General features: G+C 43.8%; 1 protein-coding gene and 1 long non-coding RNA gene across 3 annotated transcripts; one reads left to right on the top strand and one right to left on the bottom strand.

Moving 5' to 3' along the window:
* Window positions 1-240: 240 nt before the first annotated feature.
* LOC310763546 (dual specificity phosphatase 29) lies at window positions 241-20,622 on the bottom strand. Its single transcript, XM_083616023.1, has 5 exons — window positions 20,495-20,622; window positions 15,946-16,062; window positions 6,307-6,515; window positions 2,830-3,050; window positions 241-550 (listed from the first exon to the last, which is right to left on the bottom strand). Exons 2-5 carry the CDS (start codon window positions 15,979-15,981, stop codon window positions 300-302), a joined length of 717 nt encoding a protein of 238 aa, XP_083472149.1. The 5' UTR covers window positions 15,982-16,062; window positions 20,495-20,622; the 3' UTR covers window positions 241-299.
* Window positions 6,394-24,977, top strand: LOC310763589. 2 transcript variants are annotated; one of them, XR_014548686.1, is made up of 3 exons: window positions 6,394-6,534; window positions 11,089-11,274; window positions 24,806-24,977. It is a non-coding gene; the product is annotated as an uncharacterized lncRNA (long non-coding RNA). The 2 variants fall into 2 exon arrangements; XR_014548687.1 differs by lacking the exon at window positions 24,806-24,977 and adding an exon at window positions 13,206-13,472.
* Window positions 24,978-25,907: the final 930 nt, after the last annotated feature.

Below are 25,907 nucleotides of genomic sequence, written 5' to 3'. Positions count from 1 at the left end.
TGGGTTATCAGGTATCTTCCCAAGCCCCCTCCTCTGTAAAAGAAAGCTCTGAAAAACAGCATGAAGGAAGCCTTCTCTGTATATTTCAAGTTCCCTATTCAAGTTTCTTTGAAGACGTCCTACCATGTTAGTGCATTTTCAAGCTGAAAATACGCTTAAGGCATGTGAAGTGCTACTGAGTCTCTTCCCCGCCCCTACTCCCCCAGCTTTACTTGGTAACAAATGACTCCCTTTGCCTAATTGTTTTCAAGTTTCCCATTTCTTTTTAAAACCAATTATTTTCTAGAAAATAGGGAATGTTAGATCTCCGTCTCTGTGCTGGTCTCTTGGTTACACTCCATCCCATTTGTGGCTTTGCTCCTCTCCAGGGCCAGCTTTATGTCCAGTTCTCTGAGCTGTTTCAGGAAGCCACGGTTTGGGAGAATGCACCGGTGCTTGAGCACTTGATCAATGGCATCAACCACAGTCATGTTCTTGTAAATCATCAGATACGCCAAGACCAAGGCAGCTGAGCGGCTCCGACCCATGGCACAGTGGACCAAAATCTTGCCTGTGGAAGTGAAGAAAAAGAGAGAAACCATTCAGATTCTTTGCCACTGGCACGTCTCCATTTTTCATTGGTGTTGGGCAAATCCAGGGGAGCGGGTGGCGCTGTGGTCTAAACCACTGAGCTTCATGGGCTTGCTGATCGGAAGGTCGGCGGTTCGAATCCGCGCAACCAAGTGAGCTCCAGTTGCTCTGTCCCAGCTCCTGCCAACCTAGCAGTTTGAAAGCACGCCTGTGCAAGTAGATAAATAGGTACTGTTGTGGCGGGAAGGTAAACAGCATTTCCGTGCGCTCTGGTGTTCCGTTGTGCCAGAAGCGGTTTAGTCATGCTGGCCACATGACCTGGAAAGCTGTCTTGTGGACAAACGCTGGCTCCCTCAGCCTGAAAGCAACATGAGCACTGCAACCCCATAGTCGCCTTTGACTGGGCTTAACCGTCCAGGTGTCCTTTACCTTTTATACTTAGACAGGGTCATATGTGAGTGGTGGGTGTGGATACCCCACAGTCTTGTGTGCAGGCACAACACACATGCACAAGGGCCCCCAGGTGATCCATGCAAATCAGCAGAGGACAAAATTATCACCCCCTTCCCCACTTATCAAATGATGACTGAGGAGGGGTAATTTGCGTCCTCATCAGGCTGTTTGGGTCACCCAACTCAGCGGCACATCTACTTAATTTTATTTTTTTCCCTTTTTACTGCCACTTCCCAAAATTGGGTTCTTGGAGGAGGGAGAGAGAAAAAAGCCAGATCAGGCCTTTGCTTGGTCTGGGACATGGGGGTTAACAGCCCCTGGTTTAACAAGGAGAGGGGGGTTGGGAAATTGGAGGTGGGTGGAAGGGAAGAACGATTTGGATTGGGTCAGAAATAGCCGAGTTATTTCTCGTATTTAGATTGGCTTATGATTTATGATATGAATTATTCTGGTATGGCACTGTTCTCTTTATTTTGCAGTTTGACTAGAGAGGATCTGGTCTCCAGACCTTACCCCCAGTCTTAACCCTTTAAGCACTCTGCCAGGGTCTTAAGCACTGCAACTAAAGGAGGAACACACACCCCGGATCGTGAATGTGTGGTAGGGATGATTGATTTTGAAAAGCCCATCCAAAGTCAAGGACTGTCCTAGATGAGCAGCTCAGGTACATGGATTTCAAAGTAAAGGTAAAGGGACCCCTGGCCATTAGGTCCAATCGTGACCGACTCTGGGGTTGCAGCGCTCATCTTGCTTTACTGGCCGAGGGAGACTGCGTACAGCTTCCAGGTCATGTGGCCAGCATGACTAAGCCGCTTCTGGCGAACCTGAGCAGCGCACGGAAACGCCGTTTACCTTCCCACCAGAGTGGTACCTATTTATCTACTTGCACTTTGACCTGCTTTCGAACTGCTAGGAGGGCAGGAGCAGGGACCAAGCAACAGAAGCTCACCCCGTCGCGGGGATTCAAACCGCCGACCTGATCGGCAAGTCCTAGGCTCTGTGGTTTAACCCACAGCGCCACCCACGCCCCAAGGATTTCAAAGTACTCTTGTCTTATTCTGGTCCGGTGGAGGAGCCCTCAGAGAAAGGCTGGCTGTTGCAGCACCACAGACAGCACCTAGTGAGCAACTGGTGCTTGCAAGGTTTCAAAGTGGATCTAGTCTTATGGAGACTCTGTCCCAGACTCCATTCATTTTTGAGCGAACTAGAATCTCTTAAAGGGGCACACTGTAACATGTGACAAATGTGTGTATCCAGTTTGCCATGTCTACATGTGGGGCGGAGCTCCAGTAGGTGAAACAGTTCTGTCCCTTGACCACCGTCGCTTCCACCACTGCCCATGAAAGGGAGTGGGGAAAGTGTTCTGGCGGGTTTGGAGCGCTTGCCATGAGCTTATGCTATTTTCAGGTCCTGCATTAAGGCAGCTTTTAAAACAAGAGGTGCTCAAAGTGGGAGATTTGTTGCCTGCGGTGTTTGGGAGCAGGCTGTTTATGCTCTGTCTTCTGCATATACTCGGAGGTTCTTTGATTGCTTGTTCTAGTTTATGTGTCCATTTTTTAAAATAAAGCAGCATAGCCACACATGGGAAGGAGCGGTGCTGAATAGGTGTGATTTAAGTAGGGGCAGATAGGGATGCAGCATCTGTAGTAGCTGCAAGAGATTACCTCCTCCCACCCATACGGACACAGGATCACAGGGTTAGAGAAAACCCCCATGCCTGGTCATGGTCTTAGGTTCGGCAGGCTCACACACCATGCCAGTTAGGCCGTTGCAGATAACGCCCGGACGGAAGCCCATTTTCCTTACTTGTTTCATTCCGGAGTGCTCTATCAATGAATTCAGCAGCAGAGTAAAAGAACTGGCTAAGATTGAAGGTGGGCAGATCATCTGCCTCCACCCCGTGGTACTCGATGTCCATGTCCCTGTAGTATTCTGGTCCCGTATCGACGTTCCACCGGCCATGGGCTGCGTTGAGGATGTGGGTGAAGCCGGCTTTCTCAAGGCTGTAGCGATCAAGGGCTGTTTTCCTGGGTCAAAGCAATCAGAGGCTTTTAGGCAAGGGCACTGCGGTTACGGCATAGTTCAGTTGGCATGGCATGAGAATCTCAAAGTATAGTAGTAATAATATATTAATAATAATATAATTTATTTATACCCTTCCCATCTGGCTGGGTTTCCCCAGCCACTCTGGGTGGCTCCCAACATAATATTAAAAACTCAATAAAACATCAAACATTAAAAACTTCTCTAAGCAGGATTGCCCTCAGATGTTTACTAAAAGTCAGATAGTGAGTGGGTGCCACTACCGAGAAGGCCCTCTGCCTGGTTCCCTATGACCTCACTTCTCGCAGTGAGGGAACCGCCAGAAGGCCCTCGGAGCTGGACCTCAGTGTCCAGGCTGAACGATGGGGGTGGAGACGCTCCTTCATGGCTTTTAGACAGACATTGGGCAAAAGATTCCAAGCATTGCAGAGGGTTGCACTAGATGACCCTCGTGGCGCCTTCCAACTCTTTGGCTATCATTTAGTCGTGTCCAACTCTTCGTGACCCCATGGATCAGAGCACGCCAGGCACTCCTGTCTTCCACTGCCTCCCGCAGTTTGGTCAAACTCATGCTGGGAGCTTCGTGAACTCTACAGCTCTTTGATTCTATTATTCTGTGCTGCCAGAGAGCCAGTGTGGTGTAGTGGTTAAGAGTGGTAGTTTTGTAATCTGGGGAACTGGGTTCGCGTCTCCGCTCCTCCACATGCAGCTGCTGGGTGACTTTGGGCTAGTCATACTTCTCTGAAGTCTCTCAGCCTCACTCACCTCACAGAGTGTTTGTTATGGGGGAGGAAGGGAAAGGAGAATGTTAGCCGCTTTGAGACTCCTTCGGGTAGTGATAAAGCGGGATATCAAATCCAAACTCTTCTTCTTCTGCTCCTTTCTAAGGCTGAGCCGAAGGGCGGCTGTTGCTGGAACAACACCAGAGCTCTCTTGATTCTATGATTCATCACTTTCGTCTCTTCCCCACCTCAATGGTACGCTGAACGCAAGCATGATCTATTTCTACAACTGTTTGTGTGAAAGAGTGCCCACTCAATGCTTTTCACAGCTCAGCTATGGCGTATGCAGTTACCCGGATAGCACACACATTGCATATAACATGTGTACATCCTTTTTGTATTGGATGGGATGGCTTACGCTTTTCAGTGGAGACTGAAAAGTGACTGGACCGTGAAATTGCCTGTTCAGGGATGCCTGCCCTAGCTAGCCAGGGCACTCGCTCCACAAGTTAGAGGGAGCCCCGTCGGGCAAAGTGCCCCAGCCCCAGCTGACAAATCATCACAGTGAGTTAGGCAGTTGGGCAAACATTTATTTAACTAAAACAGATTAATAAGGGCACAGGAAGGTGATTGCCTGCTAGGACCCAGATCCTGCAGGAACTTAAAATTAAGGAAAACTGGGACATTCTGGGATCAAATCAGAAACTGGGATGACTTCTGTAAATCCAGGACTGTCCCTGGAAAAGATGGACACTTGGAGGGTCTGCAATAGCAGACTTTCTGTTCGCACACTCTTGCTGTTTAAAGGCAGTGCCAGGGAGAGAAGTCCTTTTTGTATCAACTGTAGCTGCAAAACTACTTTCCCATGAAAACCACTAGATTAGGTAACAGCCACAATAGCCTCCTGGTAATCCCATTTTTGGACTTCCTTGTTGTTAGGAGGCTCCTAATAGAACTATCTCCGCCCCACCCCACCCCCCAAAAAGAAGTTTGATACATATATTGTGTCTGAATTGATGCTTTCTGGCTCTGGCCTTTAATTAAGGTGCCACGTAGTGAAATCCATGTGTTCTTTGAAAATACATTTTTTAAAAAGTTTTGCATGATAGGACACCCACTTTTAAATATAAAGCAGTTTTTAAACATTACAAGTTCAATATGAGTATCGGTTCCGAAAAGGAGCCCTGCACCATCTATTTTTAAATAATCTGCTTTTTCACAAAAGTGTCCAATTCCTGGCATTACATTCTTGCAGCTCCCCAGTAAAAGACTTTGGGAAGGGTAGCATCCCATGAAACTCGAAGCTTTGTTTATTACATGTCTGAAAGCGCTTGTAAAAGTTTCATTCCTTCTGGGCAGTGTCTACAACAGCGTTCTATTACAAAAGGAATGAAGGGCAAATTAGATGTTGCACCAAAATGCATGCAAGTTTTGGGTGGGTTTATTCTTCTCTTGTTAATGTATAGCAGCTTTGGGGAGGCTTTGATTGGAGCAGAGAGACAGCATTGCGGGTGTGGGGAGGGAAGACTCCGGGGTGTCTTTCCCACCAATGCACTCTCACTCAAAATCATCTCTCAGCCCAAGCTGATTTTCTCCATACACAGCTCTTCAGGGGATCAGTATGTGTACAAATTTCAAGCAAATGCTGACATAAAACAGGCAGGGAGTGGTTAGAATTGTGAAGAAGGGACAAATTAGGGCCCTCGTATTTACGGGACCGCCTCCCCTGGTATGCCCCGCAGAGGACCTTAAGGTCCATGAATAACCATAGTTTAGAGGTCCCGGGCCCTAAGGAAGTCAAGACTATCCTCCACCAGGGCCAGGGCCTTTTCAGTGATGACTCTGACCTGGTGGAATGCTCTGTCCCATGAGACTAGGGCCCTTCAGGATTTAACCTCTTTCTGTCGGGCCTGTAGGACAGAGCTATTCCGCCTGGCTTTTAATTTGAATTCAGCCTGATCTTTTATTTCCCTTCTCTTCCCTCCCCCTCCCCTTTTATGAAGATCACCTGCTCTGAGACCCCACAGCTAATTCTCCCCTGGCCTCCTCGCTGGCCCAAGTAGGACCAATTTCAGCCAGCTAGCCCTGGGGATTATCTCATTGATTTTTGAATTTTATTGTTAGTCATGTTTTTATACTGTGTTTTATGCTGCTTTTATAATTAAGTGTTTTAAAGTGTTTTAAATTTGTTGTTAGCCACCCTGAGCCCGGCTTTTGAACCGGGAAGGGTGGAGAATAAATAAAATTATTATTATTATTATTATTATTATTATTATTATTATTATTATTAAATTCTCTGATGGGTCATTTTAAGGCCACCTACCAAACCTCTAAACCCCTTTATTTACCTCCTGCCCCAGAAATACCTTTCAATTATCCTACACAGAATCTAAACTTGCATTTGCACAGCATAGCCCAGAGAGGATGATGTCAGAGCCACATTTCCACTGTGATCCAGTCATTACAGGCATAATGCTCTCCATGACTACTGGAGGCCATGTGCCTTGGCAGAACTTACTCATCTCCTATGTAGAGGTTGGGCCAGACTTCGTTGACGTGGGTGTACTTTGGGCTGCCTTTCCAGAAGAGCCTCTCCAGGTCAAATGCTCCAGGGGTGCAGTAGTCCCCATTGGGGTCTACTTTGACGGCTGCGTAAGCACTGATCTTCCCAGATTTCAGGGCCATCGAAGAGCTTGATGGATGACGGTGGAAACAAAATCCAAAAACCTGCAACACCAAGCAGAAGGTGAGGTTGCTGTTAAGAGACCCAAGTGAACACAGTTCTCCCTAGAGATTATATTGGCATTGTTGTACCTTAGATAGAGGTAAAGGGACCCCTGACCATTAGGTCCAGTCATGACCGAATATGGGGTTGTGGCGTTCATCTCGCTTTATTGGCCGAGGGAGCCAGCGTACAGCTTCCGGGTCATGTGGCCAGCATGACTAAGCCGCTTCTGGCGAACCAGAGCAGCGCACAGAAACACCGTTTACCTTCCCGCCGGAGTGGTACCTATTTATCTACTTGCACTTTGATGGAAGAGGAATAAAATTGAACAATTTTTGAAAAAGAAAAATTTGGATATTATTTGTTTGCAAGAAACGCACGTGGCTAGAAGACACAAAAAAATTCTAATTAACAAAAGATTAGGGAATGAATTTGAATCTTCAGATAAAGAAAAGAAAAGAGGGGTGGTATTGTATGTTAAAAATAAGATTGAAGCCAAACAAATCTCTAAGGATAATGAGGGAAGGATGATTGCGATTCGAATCAATTGGCAAGGAGAAAATCTGGTCGTAGTGGGGGTCTATGCACCAAATGGTAACAAAACTGAATTCTTCGAAAACCTAGAAGAGAAATTACTCGAGTACATGGATCAGAAAATTATTTTAATGGGAGATATGAACGGGGTGGTTTCCTTAGAAATGGATAGACGGAGAGAAGGAGCAAGCAAAGAAGGGAAATTACCAAAATCTTTTTTTTCAATGGTAAAAAATTGTAACCTGATAGATATCTGGCGGTTTAGACACCCGTTGGATAAACAATTCACTTTCTATTCGGAACCAAACCAGTCGCTGTCACGGTTAGATCAGGTCTGGATTTCAAATGAATTGACACCAAGAACCAAACAAATAGAAATTAGACCCAAAGTAATTTCAGACCATAATCCGATTGAATTTGAGTTGGAGAGTTTTGAGAAAAGAACTTTTAGATGGAGATTAAATGAATATCTTTTAGACGATCAAAAAATTGTAGAAAATGCACAGAAGAAGCTAACAGATTATTTTGCTGATAATTGTGATAAAGGAACAAAGAGTAAAGTGGTTTGGGACGCGAGCAAGGCCGTAATAAGAGGTTACTTCATTCAGCAGAATGCAATTAAAAACAGGAATAGAGAGAGAGGAAAAGAGGAAATTTTAAAGCAGATAATGGACAATGAACAAAAACTAATTAAGAAACCTAACTGTCGGAAAATAAAAGAAAAGATCAAAATCTTACAAGCCCAGTTTGCCACAATAATAAATAGAGAGGTGGAATGGAATATTAAAAGATTAAGACAAAGGAACTTTGAATTCTCAAACAAACCAGGCAAGTGGCTTGCGTGGCAAATCAAAAAAAGGAAAGAACAGAGCACAATAAATAAAATTACAGTAGAGGGAGAAGAAATAAGCGATCCAAAAGGAATCAGGAAAGAATTCTTGGACTACTATAGAAGCCTTTACAAAAACAAGGAGAGAAACAACTTGAGGAGAATAGAGAGATTTCTGAAGGATAAAAGGGTGCAGAAAATACCAACAGATAAAAAACAACAATTGAATGCTCCTATTGAAACAGAAGAGATAGTAGAAGTAATCAAAGAATTGAAGAGAGGAAAAGCCCCAGGACCTGATGGATTCACTGCGGGTTATTACAAAGAGATGAAATCCATCTTGATGAACCCATTGAAGGAGGTTATGAATAACATCCTAAGAGAAGAAGAAATTCCGGAAACATGGAAAGAGGCATATGTTACATTTATTCCAAAACAAGATGCAGATCCAACCCAAGTCAAAAATTATAGACCGATTTCACTGCTGAATATAGATTACAAAATCTTTGCAGGAGTTCTGGCGAGGAGGATGAAGATTTTGTTATCAGAAATTATCCACAGAGACCAAGCGGGTTTTCTTCCTGGCAGGCAGATGAGAGACAATATAAGGAACATAATTAATATGTTAGAATATCTGTCTGCCAGGTATGACAAACAAGCTATAATGATGTTTGTGGACGCAGAGAAAGCATTCGATAATGTGGCATGGGACTTTATGTTGAAAAATTTGGAATATATGGAAGTGGGCAAAGATTTTTTTAATGGGATAAAAGCAATTTATAGGGAGCAGAAAGCTAAATTGATCATAAATAATGTAGTAACGGAAGAAATAAAGATACAGAAGGGAACGAGACAGGGTTGCCCACTTTCCCCACTTCTATTTATAACGGTGCTAGAAGTCCTTCTGAATTCAATTAGGCAAAACAAAAAAATAAAAGGAGTAACAATCGGTCATAATGAGTACAAAATTAAAGCATTCGCAGACGACTTGGTAATAATGACTGAAGATCCCATAGCTACAATTGAAGAAATCTTAAAGGAAATAGATCTGTTCGGAGATGTGGCAGGCTTCAAACTAAATAAGAAGAAAACGAAAATGATAGCCAAAAATATGGATCAGAGGGTAATAGAAACAATTCAACAACAGTCACAGATAGAGGTGGTTAAAAAAGTTAAATATCTTGGAATTTGGGTAACCCCTAAAAATATAGACTTATATAAGAATAATTATGAAACAGTGTGGAAAGAAATCAGAAAGGACCTAGAAGTGTGGGGAAGACTAAAACTGTCATTTTGGGGAAGGATTAACACAATTAAGATGAATGTGCTACCAAGGTTGTTGTTTCTATTTCAGACCATTCCAATAATTAAGGGGAATGGAGTCTTTAAGGAGTGGCAAAGGGTGCTCTCAAGATATATTTGGCAGGGCAAAAAACCGAGAATTCAATTTAAATTGTTAACAGATATAAGAGAAAGAGGAGGTTTTGCCCTGCCAGATTTGAAATTACACTATGAGGCATCATGTCTTTGCTGGCTGAAAGACTGGGTCAAGTTAGTGAACAATGAATTGCTAGATCTGGAGGGTTTCGACAACAGGTTCGGTTGGCACGCCTACTTGTGGCACGGAAAAAGGAAAGTACATAAGGGATTCGAAAACCACATCTTTCGAGGTCCACTAATTGAAATATGGGAAAGGTACAAAAACCTGTTGGAGCCTAAAGTTCCACACTGGTTATCACCTCTTGAAGTGTTAAGTGTGAAAAAGATTAATATGAGAAGTAACTGGGTAACATACAGCCAATTATTAATTAAAGAAGGTGGGAAATGGAGATTGAAACCTTATGGGCAGGTTAAAGAACTAGTATTTGATTGGCTACAGTATTTCCAAATAAATGCAATGTTTAAAAAAGACAGCAAAGAAAGAGGATATGTGGATAAAGACTCTAAATTTCAGACGGAAATTATAGACAATGATGTGAAAACTTTATCTAAAATGTATAAGATGTTGTTAGATTGGAATTTAGTAGATGAGGAAGTCAAGTCCGTTATGATTCACTGGGCTAGAGATGTGGGCCATAGTATACAATTTGAAGATTGGGAAAAACTGTGGAAAGATGGATTAAACTTTACAGCATGTACGACAATAAAAGAAAATGTCATGAAGATGTTTTATAGGTGGTATATAACACCTATAAAATTATCGAAAATGTACAAGGTTTGTAATAAGTGCTGGAAATGCAAAGACAAGGAAGGCTCCTTTTACCACATGTGGTGGGAGTGTAGAAAAGTGAAAGAATTCTGGGAAAAAATATATATTGAACTCAAGAAGATCCTAAAATATACGTTTTTAAAGAAACCAGAAATCTTCCTATTGGGGATACTAGGGAACGAGATACAAAAGAAGGATTGTAAATTTGTGTACTACGCGGTTACAGCAGCAAGGGTAACGCTAGCCCAGAAGTGGAAACAGCAGGAAATACCAACGGTGGATGAGTGGAGAGCAAAATTATTAGACTACGCGGAGTTGGATAAATTGACAGGAAAGATTAGATATTTAAGAGACCAAAAGTTCATTAAGGATTGGGGAAAATATGTAGATTACCTGGAATATATAAGTGAGGGACAAACAACGTTAAGGGGATTTAAAGAAGCATTGTGAAAGACGAAGAGTTATTGACTAAAGGGAATAGAAGAGAGAGAGATATATATTGTCAATATAAGCTAGGAAATGCGTAATCTTAATTATTACCACGAATGATTTACGGACAAGCTGAAGGAAGTCTTATAAGAGATGGAAATGTGAAATATCTGATGTGAAACATGTAACGTGTACTATTTTTTTTTCTTCTTTTCTTTTTATTTTCTTCTTATTTTTTGTTTATCTTTTATTTGTAAATCAATAAAAAAATTCAAATATTTATCTACTTGCACTTTGACGTGCTTTCGAACTGCTAGGTTGGCAGGAGCAGGGACTGAGCAACGGGAGCTCACCCCGTCGCGGGGATTCGAACCGCCGACCTTCTGATCAGCAAGTCCTAGGCTCTGTGGTTTAACCCACAGCGCCACCCATGTCCCACCTGTTGTACCTTACAACAGCCCTATTAGGACTGTTTTTTTAAAGGGGGGGGGATAAGGCTATTTATATGACAATTTTTGACTGATGAAAAGCGCCTCTCTGGGTGGCACTTTTTTTTCTTTTTCTTTTTTTGCAGCACAGAGGGGGTAATTTAAACTGGAGATTATGGATGAGAGGCATCTCAGCTTCACTCTGCCCTCAGGCAGAACATATGTTTCTGCTTTGACTCTGGAGGAGCTTATAATGAAAAATTTAAAATATTGGCCAACTCAACCTCTCGTCTCTGGAATGAAAAAGCCGAAGCAGTGGTATTGTGAGAAAGGTTAGTCAAATACTGAGGACCTAACATCCAAATCCTTTTTGTGTTTCTGAAGGTTTGAGGTACCTGGCTCTATTCGAAACCTTTTTAAAAAAAAACAAACAGCACAACACATACCGTGGAGTAATTGGGGGTTGTATTTGCCAAACTTCACAAAGTGCTTAAAAAGAAATCTGATCATCTGATCCCAGCCCCATTATTTGCACTCGCCCCTGTCTAGGGTGACATTTTAATTAGGGTGGGGGAGATGAGAAAGTGCTCATTCCAAGAGCTGTCTAGGACTGTACCTGTTCTCCCTTTCTGAAGTAACCTCCTGGGCCAGAAGTTAGTCCATCTCCATATGTAAAATATGGCTTCCTCCAAGAGAGCCTAACCGGTGGGTGGCTTATGGCTTAGAATGCTCATCATGAGGCAGTTAAACTGGTCATTTCCACAGCAAACCCAATAATATGACCTACAGGAAGGCTGATGATGAGGTAAAGCTAAGACGCCCGCTTACCTTTCTTTATGGACCCAAACAATGTCAGACAAGCTCTCGATGGCTGGACTTGTATGGCGAACCTTCTCCCCTCACAATAATGCGCATCTACAAACATGGAATTTTGGCTGTGTCTGCCAATAGGTAGGACTGAACAAATAGGGTTTCCCCTCAGGCAGGCAGGGGCTGTGAGTGTTGTGTTGAGGTTTCAAAACTCCAATTTAGAAGCAATGGCTGGATTTTAAGGGCTTTGTAAGAATTGATGCTTTTGAATTATGGTGCTGGAGGAGACTCTTGAGAGTCCCATGGACTGCAAGAAGATCAAACCTATCCATTCTTAAGGAAATCAGCCCTGAGTCCTCACTGGAAGGACAGATCCTGAAGCTGAGGCTCCAATACTTTGGCCACCTCATGAGAAGAGAAGACTCCCTGGAAAAGACCCTGATGTTGGGAAAGATGGAGGGCACAAGGAGAAGGGGACGACAGAGGGCGAGATGGTTGGATAGTGTTCTTGAAGCTACCAACATGAGTTTGACCAAACTGCGGGAGGCAGTGGAAGACAGGAGTGCCTGGCGTGCTCTGGTCCATGGGGTCACGAAGAGTCAGACACGACTAAACAACAAGAAGTAAGAAAGCCTGTTGGCTGGTGAAAGCCAGGCTTGTCCATCGTCTCTCCCCTCGCTGTCTTGTTGAGCTTCCATTAATTTCAGCGGGGATGGAATAGGGCAACTTCCTGGTAATGTTGTGCCCTTGACTCATGTAATGGAACCAGATTTCTGGTGTGATGATAATATGATAATTATAATCGTATTACAATTATGGAGCAGCTTTTCAGCTGACTTCCAGAGAAAAGCTGAATGGCATCCCGTTCAAGATGACTCATCCGCTGGGGGAAGATGATCTAAAACATTCTGAGCTGCCATTAGGGCCCTAATTGCTTTGAGTGCCTTGGCAGGAAAGTGGTATATTTACAGACAGGCAATAAATCAATGAAGAGAGGATAGAAGTTGACAGTGAGCACATGGAAACTAATGGCAGACAATAAAATAGGCTGCAGTGTCACTGGGAAAATGACGCACAATGAAAACATTTCAAGAAGGCTCACACGATGTATGTGTTTCTATGCTAATGCTAGAAGATTGAGCCAAGTTGGGGGAAGCAAAGTGTCTGACATTTGCTTACAGGAAAAAATAAGGCTTCTCTGGGCTTATCAGAGAACACTAGCAGAACAAAAAGATGCTTATCTCTAGATTTAAAATCTATGAAAAGGGCAGAGTAAAGTTGTATTGGGTTGGGAGTTGCATTGATATATATGTCAAAGAAGGCACAGAGGGCCATAAATCAGAACTTGTACAAGAAACAGATTTAGCTGTAGAATCATTATGTGTAGAAGAATCAGGCCGAAACAGGAAAATAGTAATACTCCCCTAAACCAAGTTCTGATGGTGATTTACAGACGTTTTAAAAAATCAGAGAAGCAGCTAAAGGAGATCTTACGAGAATGACTTCCACACTCATCAAATTGATTGCATAAATGCAAATTTAGTTTGTGGTCAAGAGACACATTTGTGTGAGCAATACCCAGGATCTCGTGAAAGACCTCAAATCACTTGGGAACAATGACTTGAATGCTCCCAGATTTAAAAGGTATGTGGATGGGAAATTGTTCAGAAAATTTCATACACTCAGTTAATTTCAGAAGAGGAATTTTTTCAGATCTGGAATCAAATCTGGATCTAGTCAAAAGAGAGCTAAGTCAAATACTACGTTTATGAAGATGGATGATACTTAATTTTAATTAATTAAGTGGTAATATGTTGTATGTATCTTTTTTCTCTTTTCTCTTTTTCTCCTATTTTTTGTTTGTCTTTATTATTGTTAATCTCTTCTTTTTTATTATGTTTATCTACTGAAAATAATAAATATTATTTGGGAGGGGGGAAGAGAGCTAAGTCACAGATGCTATATTTAGCATAGTGTTCAAGGCGACTCTGGCAAAGCATATATTTAAATACAGTGGTACCTTGGATTACATACGCTTCAGGTTACAGACTCCGCTAACCCAGAAATAGTACCTCGGGTTAAGAACTTTGCTTCAGGATGAGAATAGAAATCGCGTGGCGGTGGCACGGCAGCAGCGGAAGGCCCCATTAGTTAAAGTGGTGCTTCAGGTTAAGAACAGTTTCAGGTTAAGAACGGACCTCCGGAATGAATTAAGTATGTAACCAGAGGTACCACTGTACATTAAAAAGACAGGAAACCAGCTGTGGCGTTTGCCCATTCGTTTGAAAATGTCTGTACAGGGGAGAGAGAAAGGGTTAAAATGCAGACCAATAGGAAAGCCGGAGGCGGAGCCTACCTGTTTATAAAAGGGCTTAGCCCGAGGTTTGGGTGTGGTTAGTTGGTTAGTTTTAGTGAGTTGGTTGGTTGGAAATGCAGTTCGCAGGCAGTTGGAAATAGAGAGACAGTGCAGTGGGTTCTTGTGTGAGGGGAGGTAGAAGAGATAGAGACAGGATAAAATAAGACCAAGAAGGTAAAGAGTAACAATGTTTGGAATGCAGTTAAAGTTTGTTTGTGTCTGCAGTAAACTACACTCTTCTTTGTTAACGTGAGAACCTGACTGAGACTAAGTGCTTTACTGGGGAGGACCTGGTTGGTGGCAGCGGATTAGTGGTGTACTGGTCAATAGTCCGTGAGACGACCGGGGGCTCCGTACGAATGCCACAGCAGCAAATGAGAGAGTGGGACTTTTTGAAGAATAAGGTATGAAAAAAATACTAAAGGAAGATTTGGAAACTGAATACATGCCAAAAAATCTGTCTCAGTCTTCACTGTGGAAGATTTTTGGGAGAGGCCAGCACCTAAGCCATTGCTTTTCAGGAGTTCACAGAAATAACTGTCAAACAGTGGTGTGATAAAGGATGATGTTTTAAACAAATTTAATGAACAAATTAAAGTTAAATAAATTCATGGTTTGGCTGGTGGTCTCCTGGGGTAGGTTCTTCATACCTTGGAAACCAAATTCCATGATACTGGGTTATCCATTGGCTGGCTGTCTGGTTTGCAGAAATTGCATGGGAATATTGAATGCCTTTGCAAGGTAACTATTAGAACAGATTTCATTTCCATGTAACTTTGACTATCTAGAGCAGGGATGGGGAACGAGCATCTCTCCACCTGTTGCAGGACTACAGCTTCCATCTCGGATTTTAACTATGCTGGCTTGGACTGATGGGAGTTGGAGTCAAACAACAACTGGAGGGCCATGATCTAAGGTTAGCTGTTCACCGGGTGCACAGTTATGGTACTCCTTGTTTCCTGTTGCTGTCTGCTTTCAGTGCTTGGTGGTCTTCAGAGGGCATGGGAAGATGGTCTGTTTCCTTCTCTGGCTCAGGGCAAAAGAAGCCTGACCACTTTCCACCATCATAATCCAAAAGCACAAAGCCCAGATCACACACCAGCCAATTTGCATTAAATGTGGAGTGCATTGGTTGTAGGTGCTGTCTGATCATTTGTGGATTGATAGCTTTGTTTTCCAGGATGGTGGTTGATGCTTCATCAAGGACTCGTCCACACTTTGCTTGTCCCATGCCTAGAAAGCATGGGTCTGAGCAGTTTTCCACTTGTCCTGTGCTTTCGAGGCATTTTCTAGCATTTTCCCTGCCACTTTCAGTAAAGCTGCTCTTTACTGCTTAATCAAAGCAAGCATCAATCCGCAGAAAACCCTGCTGATGTTTGCTCTGATTCAGCAGTAAAGAGCGGGTTTGTCCGGGGGAAAGCAATGGTACAAGCAGAAGTGTGGATGAGCCCCAATACAAGCTAATGACCAGTGATGGTCTCCTGATGGCCCAGAATTTCTCAAGTTATTAGAGAGAGACCATCAGGAGACAAAACCCAGCAGTTTTAGAGAGAGTGAGAGCCGAGGGTTTATTTCCAGAGATAGTTGAAACTGGGGGTATTCTGTTGGGGAGGGTGCTATTTTCTGGGGATTTGCTGTCTGTTTTTAGAAGTCATCATGCTTCCTATAAACTTATTTACAAATGCATTGCTTCCAGGCACCCTGTTAATTGGGCATTCATCCTGATCCGTTTGCTAGGAAGTTGCTGTTGTATTAATTACCCACCCTTCACCCTAAGATACCAGGGTGGGTTAGAACAATTAAAACACAGTATGAAAAACAGTTCAAAACAACTTACAATCACAGAAATAAGGTGAGTCCTAAAAATGCACATCTCAGGGGTCAAGGGCCTGGGAAAAGAGGTGTGTCTTCAACATTCCCCGAAAGCTGTCTAATGAAGATGTCAGGTGCACCCCTGTGGGGACGGAGAGCCACAACTTAGGGGATGCCACAGAAAATGCCCTCTCCCAGGCCACCACCCCACAATCTTCTGAGTGTAGGGGAAAAAACAAGAAGGCCCGCTCTGCTGATTTCAGCACCTGAGAGGGTCTGTAGGGATGAAGGTGGTCTTTCAGGATTCAGCTTACTGGCCCATGCCCAGCCCATCACCTCCAAACAATGGTCTAACACCTCAACGGCCTCGGTCCAGTATATCTGAAGGAGCATCTCCACCCCCATCGTTCTACCCGGACATTGAGGTCCAGCGCCGAGGGCCTTCTGGCAGTTTCCTCACGGTGAGAAGCCAAGTTACAGGGAACCAGGTAGAGGGCCTTCTCAGTAGTGGTGCCCACCCTGTGGAACACCCTCCCATCAGATGTCAAAGAGAACAACTATCAGACTTTTAGAAGACATCTGAAGGCAGCTCTGTTTAGGGAAGCTTTTAATGTTTGATTCATTTCTGTATTTTAATATTTTGTTGGGAGCCACCCAGAGTGGCTGGGGAGGCCTGGCCAGATGGGCGGGGTATAAATAATAAATTGTTGTTGTTGTTATCAACTGCCTTTCCTGATTCAGGTGAAGATTGAGAGAAAGAACTAGGTGTCATCTGCAAATTGATGGCACTTCCAAATCTATTGATAACAACACCCAGAGGCTTCATTTAGATGTTAAATAGCACAGGGGAAAAGATGGAACTCTGTGGGGCAACTCCCATGGCACTGGACAGCAGGCTCTCATGACCACATTCTGGAAACATCTCAGGAGGTAAGAACAGAACCACTGAATCAAAGTAAAAGGTAAAGGACCCCTGGATGGTTAAGTCCAGTCAAAGGCAACCATGGGGTTGTGGCGCTCATCTCACTTTCAGGCCAAGGGAGTTGACATTTGTCCACAGACAGCTTTCTGGGTTATGTGGCCAGAATGACTAAACCACTTCTGGTGCAATGGAACACTGTGGTGGAAACCAGAGCACACGGAAACGCCATTTACCTTCCCACCGCAGCGGTTTATCTACTTGCACTGCCGTGCTTTTGAACTGCTAGGTTGGCAGGAGCTGGGACAGAGCAATGGGAGCTCACCCCGTTGTGGGGATTCAAACCGCCGACCTTCCAATCAGCAAGCCCAAGAGGCTCAGTGGCGTAGCGTGGGGGGTGCAGGGGGCCGGCCGCACCGGGCGCAACATCTGGGGTTAGGGCAAATCCACGGGTTAGGGGGCGCAAATCCATGGGTTAGGGGGCGCAAATTACTTGCCTTGCCCCGGGTGCTGACAACCCACGCTACGCCACTGGCGCCACCCACACCCACCACTGTAGCACAGTGCCCCCAACCACCTCCCTGGGCCGTTCTAGAAGGATATTCTAGTTAGCAATATCGAAAGCAGCTGAAAGAGCGAGGAGAACAAACTGTGCCGTGTTGCTCCATCTCTCTCCTGGTCAAAGCAATCAACCAAGGTGATGGGTGCATTTTCAGTGCCATGACCAGGCGTGAAGCCAGACTGGAATGGATCCAAGTCATCAGCTTCTTCCAAGCGTGCCTGAAGTTGAACCACCACCACTTTGCCCCCCCAAAGGGGATATTTGACTCTTGGTAGTTGTTCAACCACCTCCATCAAGGCAGATTGTATCTCCCCCTTCTCCAATGAAGCCTTAATCACTTCCTGGACCCATCCAGTCAGCCCCCTATGGCTGGCTCTAAGAAGCAAAAAATGGACAAGGGTCAAGGAGCCAGGTGGCCAGCTATACTTCAAGCAGCTTGCCCTCCCCATCCCCAGGTTGCAATAATCCAAACTGATCCAGTATAGATTGAACAAACCATGCTCTAAACACCACCACTGCACTTGCTCTAGCTGTGGCATCGAGCGATTTTGTCCCTAAAGTGCCTTGCAGAGTTGTCACAGCAGGCTTCTGAGGGAGCCAGAGTGATGCCACAATGGCCACGTTTAGTCGGGTTCAGACCGAATCTTATGCCACCTGCTCTCTTATGCCAAACCTCCTGTTTCATCGCACCCTTGACTTTCCAGGCAGAAAGATGGCTACTGTTACAAAATGCATTGGCAGGATGGATTTTGTAAAAGCAACCTACTCCAGCCTGGTATCTTCCAGGAGTTGTTAGGTTTCCAGTTACCACCAGTCTCCAGCTAGCATGGTCCATGGTTAGGAAGAAGGTGGAGTTTAGTCCAACAACAACTGGAAGTCACCAGGCTTGGGGAGGCTGGTGTAAAGCACCAGGAGGGACAGTTTACTCTGAACTTGCTTCACAAGATAATCAGCTTGGATAGCTCTGTTGGTTAGAGTGTGATGCTGATGATGCCAAAGTTGCAGGTTCAATCCCTGTGTGGGACAGCAGCATATTCCTGCATTGTAGGGAGCTGGACTCGGGGTCCCTTCCAACTCTGCAATTCTTTGATTCCCTAAGTACCTGTAAAACTGACTTCACACCTCTTTTTCTTCAGCAGCATTGACTCATAAAAGTCTAGCTCTTTGCACTAGTCCTACACTACTAGTGCAAGGTAGAGGGCAGGAGCCAACACAGGGGTCTGTTGTGTCTGCTTCCGTGCCCCAAGTACAGATCAGAATGCATGTTAGCTGCTGACCCTTCTGTTGAGGCAGGACTGAGCACTGCCATAGGATCTGTCTGTGCCAAAAGAATTCTGTGGATCAGGCTGCCCATGCGTAGCACAGCAGATCAGGTATTGGTAGGCTATGGAGAGAGACTGTGTGTTTGAATGCATACCCTCCAACCTCTTGAGTCCCCAAACTGGGATGTGCGTCTGTGATCTGTGCGAGATGATGGAGTCAAAAAGACGTGCTTTTGGGGGGGGGACGTGCTTGCGCATGTTGGAGCACTGCACAGGGTTGCGTAATTGCATCTCCCCCCAAAAAGTGCATTTTGGGGGGGGTGAGATTTCAACACGAAATCACGAGTTCACAGTACTCCCAATGGCCACTGTGCTCTTGCATGAGAAAACTGGATGTCCTGTTCTGTTTTCTCTGGGACACTTGCAAGGCAATATGAATGGGGAGGGGTGGGAGAGCAAGATTCTCAGTTAAGGTCCAAGGGTCATCTTTTGGATATATTTGAGTTTTAAATGGATAATGCTGAAGCAATGCATTTTAAGAGTATTTATTTACTTTTTGTTTCTAGCTCCTAATAACTATAGCAACATTTTGCCAACACGGATCAGTTACCCAATTTCTGTATCAAAGCGGAACCATAGGCATGGCAGGAGAAATAGGAGCAGGTGCAACAAGCCCACTGCCCTCTCAAAATGGCACTCCTGCTGTGGAGACCTTAAAGTGCTACTCTGGTTACATGATATTTTGCAAATCCTAGCAACCGCCCAAAGGAGCCTCGTGGCTCACTATGTACCTGTCACTTATTAGGAGAGAAGGCAGGCCCTGGATTTCAATATGCTTATCTGATCAAAGATGCAATATTTGCAAACAATGTAGTTTTCATGGCGCAGGGATGACTTTACTTCAGATCTCCCACTAAAACAACGACAGCAACTAAAAATGAATGGAAGATCGATGTCTGAAAGTATGCTGCTAAGAATCCTGCCGAATTGATTTTCGGTTGATTTAATGGCAATAGCTTCTTTGAAAAGAATCCCCTCTAACTTCCTTAAAACAAAACAAAACAAAAGTTAATTTAATCCTTATCATTCTAATTTCTCAGATATTGTTTTTGGTGGTTGTTTCTTTAGGGGAAGGGGAAATTGTGAAGAGGTTTTTCTGTGTTTGTCTCGTGCAGTTGTAGTTTAAAACGAGTTTGCGTATAATCTCTTTTATGTCACTATTCCTTTACCCTCTGTCTGCATCTCTACTCTACTCGCTTGTATATTCTCCAGGCCAGCAATTTCTTTTTTTAAAATCGTTTTCGCACTTGGTCTTCACTGCCAGCACATGTGGTTAACATGAAGCCAGTTCAGCTGGGTTGGCTGACATAAGGCATTAAAATTTCCTGAATGACAGACACAAGCCTTCTATAGTAGAAGCAGGGCAACAGAATTTGATGGAAGGGAAGGGGAATTGAAAGAAAATAAAGAGCTGAGGAGCAGAGAAGAAGGGAGGGGAGAGCATCTAAAAGATCCCTAGAGTAGATTTTAAAAATCTCCCAAAACAGATCTCAGTTTAGCATAAACAATAAAAAGGTTCGTCCAATAGGAAGGAAGGAAATGCAGCTCATTGTATAATATTTTGGAATGCTGAATGACCTCACTGTATCTCCAAATGAATGAATCTCTAATGTTACTCGTGCCTCTGCCCTGAAATGGTTTTAAGAAGCCCACAGCTCCTTTGAAAATACAGCTAAACATTCAGTTTCCCCCCTTGCCTGGTTGTCCTCTCCCAGAATTTTTTAAGGGAAAGGGCGAAAAGGGAGTTCAGCATTCTCTCATCTTGCCTTACCTGTGACTTTATCCAGGAGCTGTAGGTAGCGTGGATCTTCGGAGTGTGACAGGGACGGCAAAGGAAATCTTTGCCAACTTTGAAACTGGCATCTATTTTTAGAGCAGGATTTGCTGACTGACCTTGTGTGATACCCACTCAAAGGGGAGAATCTTTACATCTGCTACTAAAACGACTCCCTAATGTGACCTGAAACCGGTGGCCTCGGCCGTTCAGCAACTCCAGGCTGCTGGAGCAGATCAGGGTTCAAGTCAGAGAGGCTCGTGTGCGTGTCGTGCAGGCTCCAGTCGTGTGCAAAAAGGCATATCTGGACCTATGCTAGCCTCGGGTCAGAGGCCATACCAGCTATCCCTTTCACAGTACCAACGGTATGTAACTCGTCGGAGCTGCCAGGGCTGCTCTGTGCCTCCTAACGCTATAAGTCTATATTATTTATCTGTTGTAAGAGTCCTTATACCAGCTGGCCCAGTATTGTCTACTAAAACTGCAGCAGTTATCCAGGGTTTCTCGCCAGGGGTCCTACCCAATCCCAGAGCTTGATTCTTTTTATTTTTTTTATACATTTATTTATTTGGTTTTTCAGATGAAAGTTTTACAGTCACACATACAACATAAAAACAAGATTCTAAAGAATCTCCTGGTCTTCCCTCCTCCTCTTTGTGGGTCTTATTGTTAATCATTTCCTCCTGCATCTTTTATGATAATCCAAATCTTTTACATCTCCATTGCAGTCATACCTCGGGTTGAAGTAGCTTTGGGATAAGTATTTTTGGGTTACGCGCTGCGGCGACCCGGAAGTAACGCACTTTGTGCCGCTCGCGCATGCGCAGATGGTCAAAATGATGTCACACACATGCACAGAAACAGCGAGTCGCGACCCGCGCATGCGCAGATGCAGGTTGCGTTTGCTTCTGGATGCGAACGGGGCTCCGGAATGGATCCCGTTTGCATCCAGACGTACCACTGTATATCCAAAATTCACCATTAAACTACAAGTGTTATTCCAATCCAACTGACAATTTTAAGTGTTTACAGTGGTCTTCAAGATAAATTATAAATTTCCCCAATTCCTTATTAAAATTTTGGTTTTCCTGATTTCTGATTCTTCCAGTCATTTTTGCCATTTCGGCATAATCCATCAACTTAATCTGCCATTCTTCTCTGGTAGGGACTTTGTCTTCTTTCCATCTCCGGGCCAACAGAGCTTGATCCTTTTTAAATTGGGGGTGGTGGTGGAGTGAACACAGGTTCAAAGGCTTGCCAATATATTGATTGTGGGTGTGATGGTGCTCTTGAGGCCTCCCCCTGCTGTCTGGAAAACCTCTGAGATCGTCCACGCTCTTTCCCAGGGGAATTACCTTCCCCGCCTCTCCTTGACACGGAAGATGTTGCTCAGCTTCCTTGGAAAACTGAAGTGTGTGCCTATGTACATCCTCTCTTTCTGTCTTTCGGAGAGGGGGGGTTCTGATCTGGGAGAGGGAAGAGAGGAGCAAAAGAGGGGTGGTACTCAAAAAATATGTGTCCGTGGTCCTAAAAGGGTTAGCAATCCCCACTCTAGAATTTAGGCCTGGTGTTTTGACCCTAATAATAATAATAATAATAATAATAATAATAATAATAAAATAATATTCATTCATACATACATGCATGCATACATACATACCCCACCCATCTGACTGGGTTTCCCCAGCCACTCTGGGCGGCTCCCAACAGAATATTAAAAACAGGATAAAACATCAAACATAAAAATCTTCCCTAAACAGGGTTGCCTTCACATGTCTTCAAAAAGTCAGATAGTTGTTTATTTCAGATCAAATATGATTGAACAAACGCACCCACAAAAAATGTACCATTTTCCTCTCCTTTCTGCTCCATCCTTGTAGCCTCTTTCCCATCCAGGAAATAAACATTGCTGAATGTGGTTTTGAACTGTGGCTTTTCGAAAAGCACAGCCAGGTCCAGGGTGGAATTTTAAAGTTTGATTAGATGTTCTTGGGTAACTTATGGTTGGTTTACTAGCCGATCTTCCTTCAGAAGCCAGTGCCGAATATGCCAAGGCTAATGTCAAGTAAACTGGCTCAACAGTGAGAAGTTTCAGTGCTTACCTGAGTTCCTTTTTTTTTTTTACTGGTCACTGGAGGCTTTTGAATTTATGTACAAATATATAGGCTGAGCGTAGGTGAAGGGACACCTTAACACTCCAAAGTCCTGTGTTTCCCACATCCAAGGCAGCCAGCACCCCAAAAATGCTGGCAAAGCCCAAATTCAGCATTAACCGTGTGTGTCTGTTCAGAACTGCTCTCTGGCTCCCAGCAGATACACATCACAAGAACAGCCCAAGCTATTAGTCTTCTTTTGTTAAGCCCAAGACTCTGGTCAGCTATTATTATTTCAAGGCAACCTGAAATTTGAAAGCAGCATTCATTTAACTCTGCGTGTAGTAAACCACTGAGCCTCTTGGACTTGTTGATCAGAAAGTCAACAGTTCGAATCCCCACAATGGAGTGACCTCCTGTTGCTGTGTCCCAGCTCCTGCCAACCTAGCAGTTCGAAAGCACACCAGTACAAGGAGATAAATAGGTACCGCTGTGGTGAGAAGGTAAACAGCATTTCCGTGCGCTCTGGTTTCCATCATGGTGTCCCGTAGCGCCAGAAGCGGTTTAGTCCTGCTGGCCACATGACCAGGAAAGCTGTCTGTGGGCAAACACTGACTCCCTTAGCCTGAAAGTGAGATGAGCGCTGCAACCCCATAGTCGCCTTTGACTGGACTTAACTGTCCAGGGGTCCTTTACCTATTACCTTTTTTACAGTAAGTATACTACAAAAAAATGCAAGCAGAAAATGGTGGCTATTACAAAGCTGATGTCGTCCACAAACGACATGACTGCCAAAACATAGGAGGGTCTATAGCTCAGTGGAAGAGGACGTGCTCTGCATAAAGAGAAACCCAGATTTGGAAAGCCCTGGCAAATAGAGCAGCTAATACAGGCTAAATCATGGGTAGGCAAACTAAGGCCCAGGGGCCGAATCCGGCCCAATTACCTTCTAAATCCGGCCTGCGAACGGTCCGGGAATCATGTGTTTTTACATGAATAGAATGTGTCCTTTTATTTAAAATGCATCTCTGGGTTATTTGTGGGACATAGGAATTCGTTCATTTTTTCTTCAAAATATAGTCCAGCTCCCCACAAGGTCTCAGGGACAGTGAACCGGCCCCCTGCTGAAAAAGTTTGCTGACCCCTGGGCTAAATGAACCAACAGAGTCTCAGTTGGTTTAAGGCACCTTAATGCATTCGTAAGTTGAGTGTTTATGAAATTCTCTGTATTTCCCTCTCTATCGACAGCCCTTTGTTATGACATTTAAATGACATATTAAGTAAACCACAATTCGAATTAAGATAAAACATTTTGAAGAGTTGCCCAGATTTTAGAAACCAGCAAGTGGTGTAGTTTAGCAAGTTGCAAAACTGGTGTAGGAAAATCACTGAAAAGGCAAATTTTGCAATGGAAGAATTAGAATAGATTTGGGAGACTGAAGAGCAGTGCAGAAATGCTTCAAACAAACAAAATATAAAGTATGGTCTATTTTTATTAATGATTGGCATCAATTACAGAAGGGTTTGTCCTTGTTTTCAAATTGTTGTTGTTGTTAAATCATTGTCTTAACGTAGCAACCACATTTAGCTTAAATATTTTTACGAACTTTGCTACTTTTTCAAAGCTGCTGCTGCTCTCTGCAATATATAAATTAAAGTCGAGCGCTGGTTATTCCAACAGGGTGACCAAAGCAAAATTCAGCTAACATCCTGACTCTTTGCCACTTAGTATATTCAGGATCCAGCCTCTTAAACTGAGAGTCAGACTGGATGTTCTTCAGGTACCTGTGGCCCTGTGGTTTTATTTATGTGAACAATGAAATGTTCCCATTTTCAGAATTGCAGTATAAATTTTGCTTTTGGAAACCAGTTGGATTGTATGAGCATGAATAGATTGTGGCTTTTTGTTGTTCTGTTACTGATACCTTCTTGAGTGTCTGGAATATTAAACTGAAATGGATACTCTTGTTTATCCCTTGCTGTCAAAACAATGCATGCTCCTTTTGCCTCTCTAGAATTAAACCAAATGTTTCCGAGTCAGTCTTGGCTCCTGGGGATAAGCATTCTGCTTCGGAGACAATACTGTTTATTACAGTGAACTCTTTCTCTCTCCACCTCTCCTGCTGCTGCCTTGAAAATATGAACAATTTAGAAGCCAAGCTGGTCAAGCGACTATGTTATACCATGTGTCTCCCATTTCCCCCTGCTTTGTCAGGAAATGCTCTCAGATCTACACTTTCTGAAGTTGGACGCCAGCAACTGAAGCATTCTGGCCTAGCTACCCGAGGTGCCAAACCTGAGCCTTTGTTGTCGTCTTCAGACTCCAGGTCAGGATGCACATGACTGAGTACCCATCTATAATTACATAAATACTAAGAAAGGCAGTAGTCTTTATGGTTTTATTGTTTTTTTATTTTAATTTTTATACTGCTTGTAACCTCTTAAGTGGTTTACAAGAACGGCTCAGGACCGCCATACCTCAAGGACTGCTTCTTTCCATATGAAGCTACACGGACCCTGAGATCATCTTCTGAGGCCTCCCTCCACAAGAGGGCCGGAAAGTGGCAACACGAAAATAGGCCTTTTCTGCAGTGGCTTCCCACTGAATGAATGAATGAATTTTATTTGCGTCAGCCATCGGCCATAGCAATAAAACAACAATATAATATACAAAGAATAGAAATAAAAAGTCAATTACAGTCATACCTTGGGTTACAGATGCTGCAGGTAGCGCAATTTCGGGTTGTGCACTGCGCTGAACCCAGAAGTACCAGAATGGGTTACTTCCGGGTTTTGGCACTTGCGCATGCGCAAAGTGCTAAATCACACTTTGTGCATGCGCAGAAGCACTGAATCGCAACCCGTGCATGCGCAGATGGGTTGCGGACGCTGCGGGTTGCAAATGTGTTTCCTTCATGGATCACATTCACAACCTGAGCGTCCACTGCATATAAAATTCATTTTAGGGTTTTGAATCAATAGTCAAATAGTGGATCTTATTCTATTTGCCCCAGCTAAAAACCTTGCAACCTTTGCTATCACCTGCTCATCTTGATCTTCCAAGAGAAAGGACACTGTGGCAGTGGTTGGGCGACCCGGAATGGACAATAAAAGAGGGGTGATAATCTCATTCCTTTTTTTAAAAAAAAAATTAATCATTTTTTCAATACAAACAACAACCGCAAAAGACACATACAACAAAATCCATAATAACACTGCTAACACAATTTGACAATTCAAATTTGAATACTGATATACCTATGACTACACCTTTTTAACAACATTTCCCCACCTCTCCTCCCCCTAATTCCCACCAC

This window comes from Podarcis filfolensis (genome assembly GCF_964270895.1).
Source record: "Podarcis filfolensis genome assembly, chromosome: 5".
Lineage (NCBI taxonomy): Eukaryota > Metazoa > Chordata > Lepidosauria > Squamata > Lacertidae > Podarcis > Podarcis filfolensis.
This window is presented reverse-complemented; position numbering and strand designations above follow the sequence as displayed.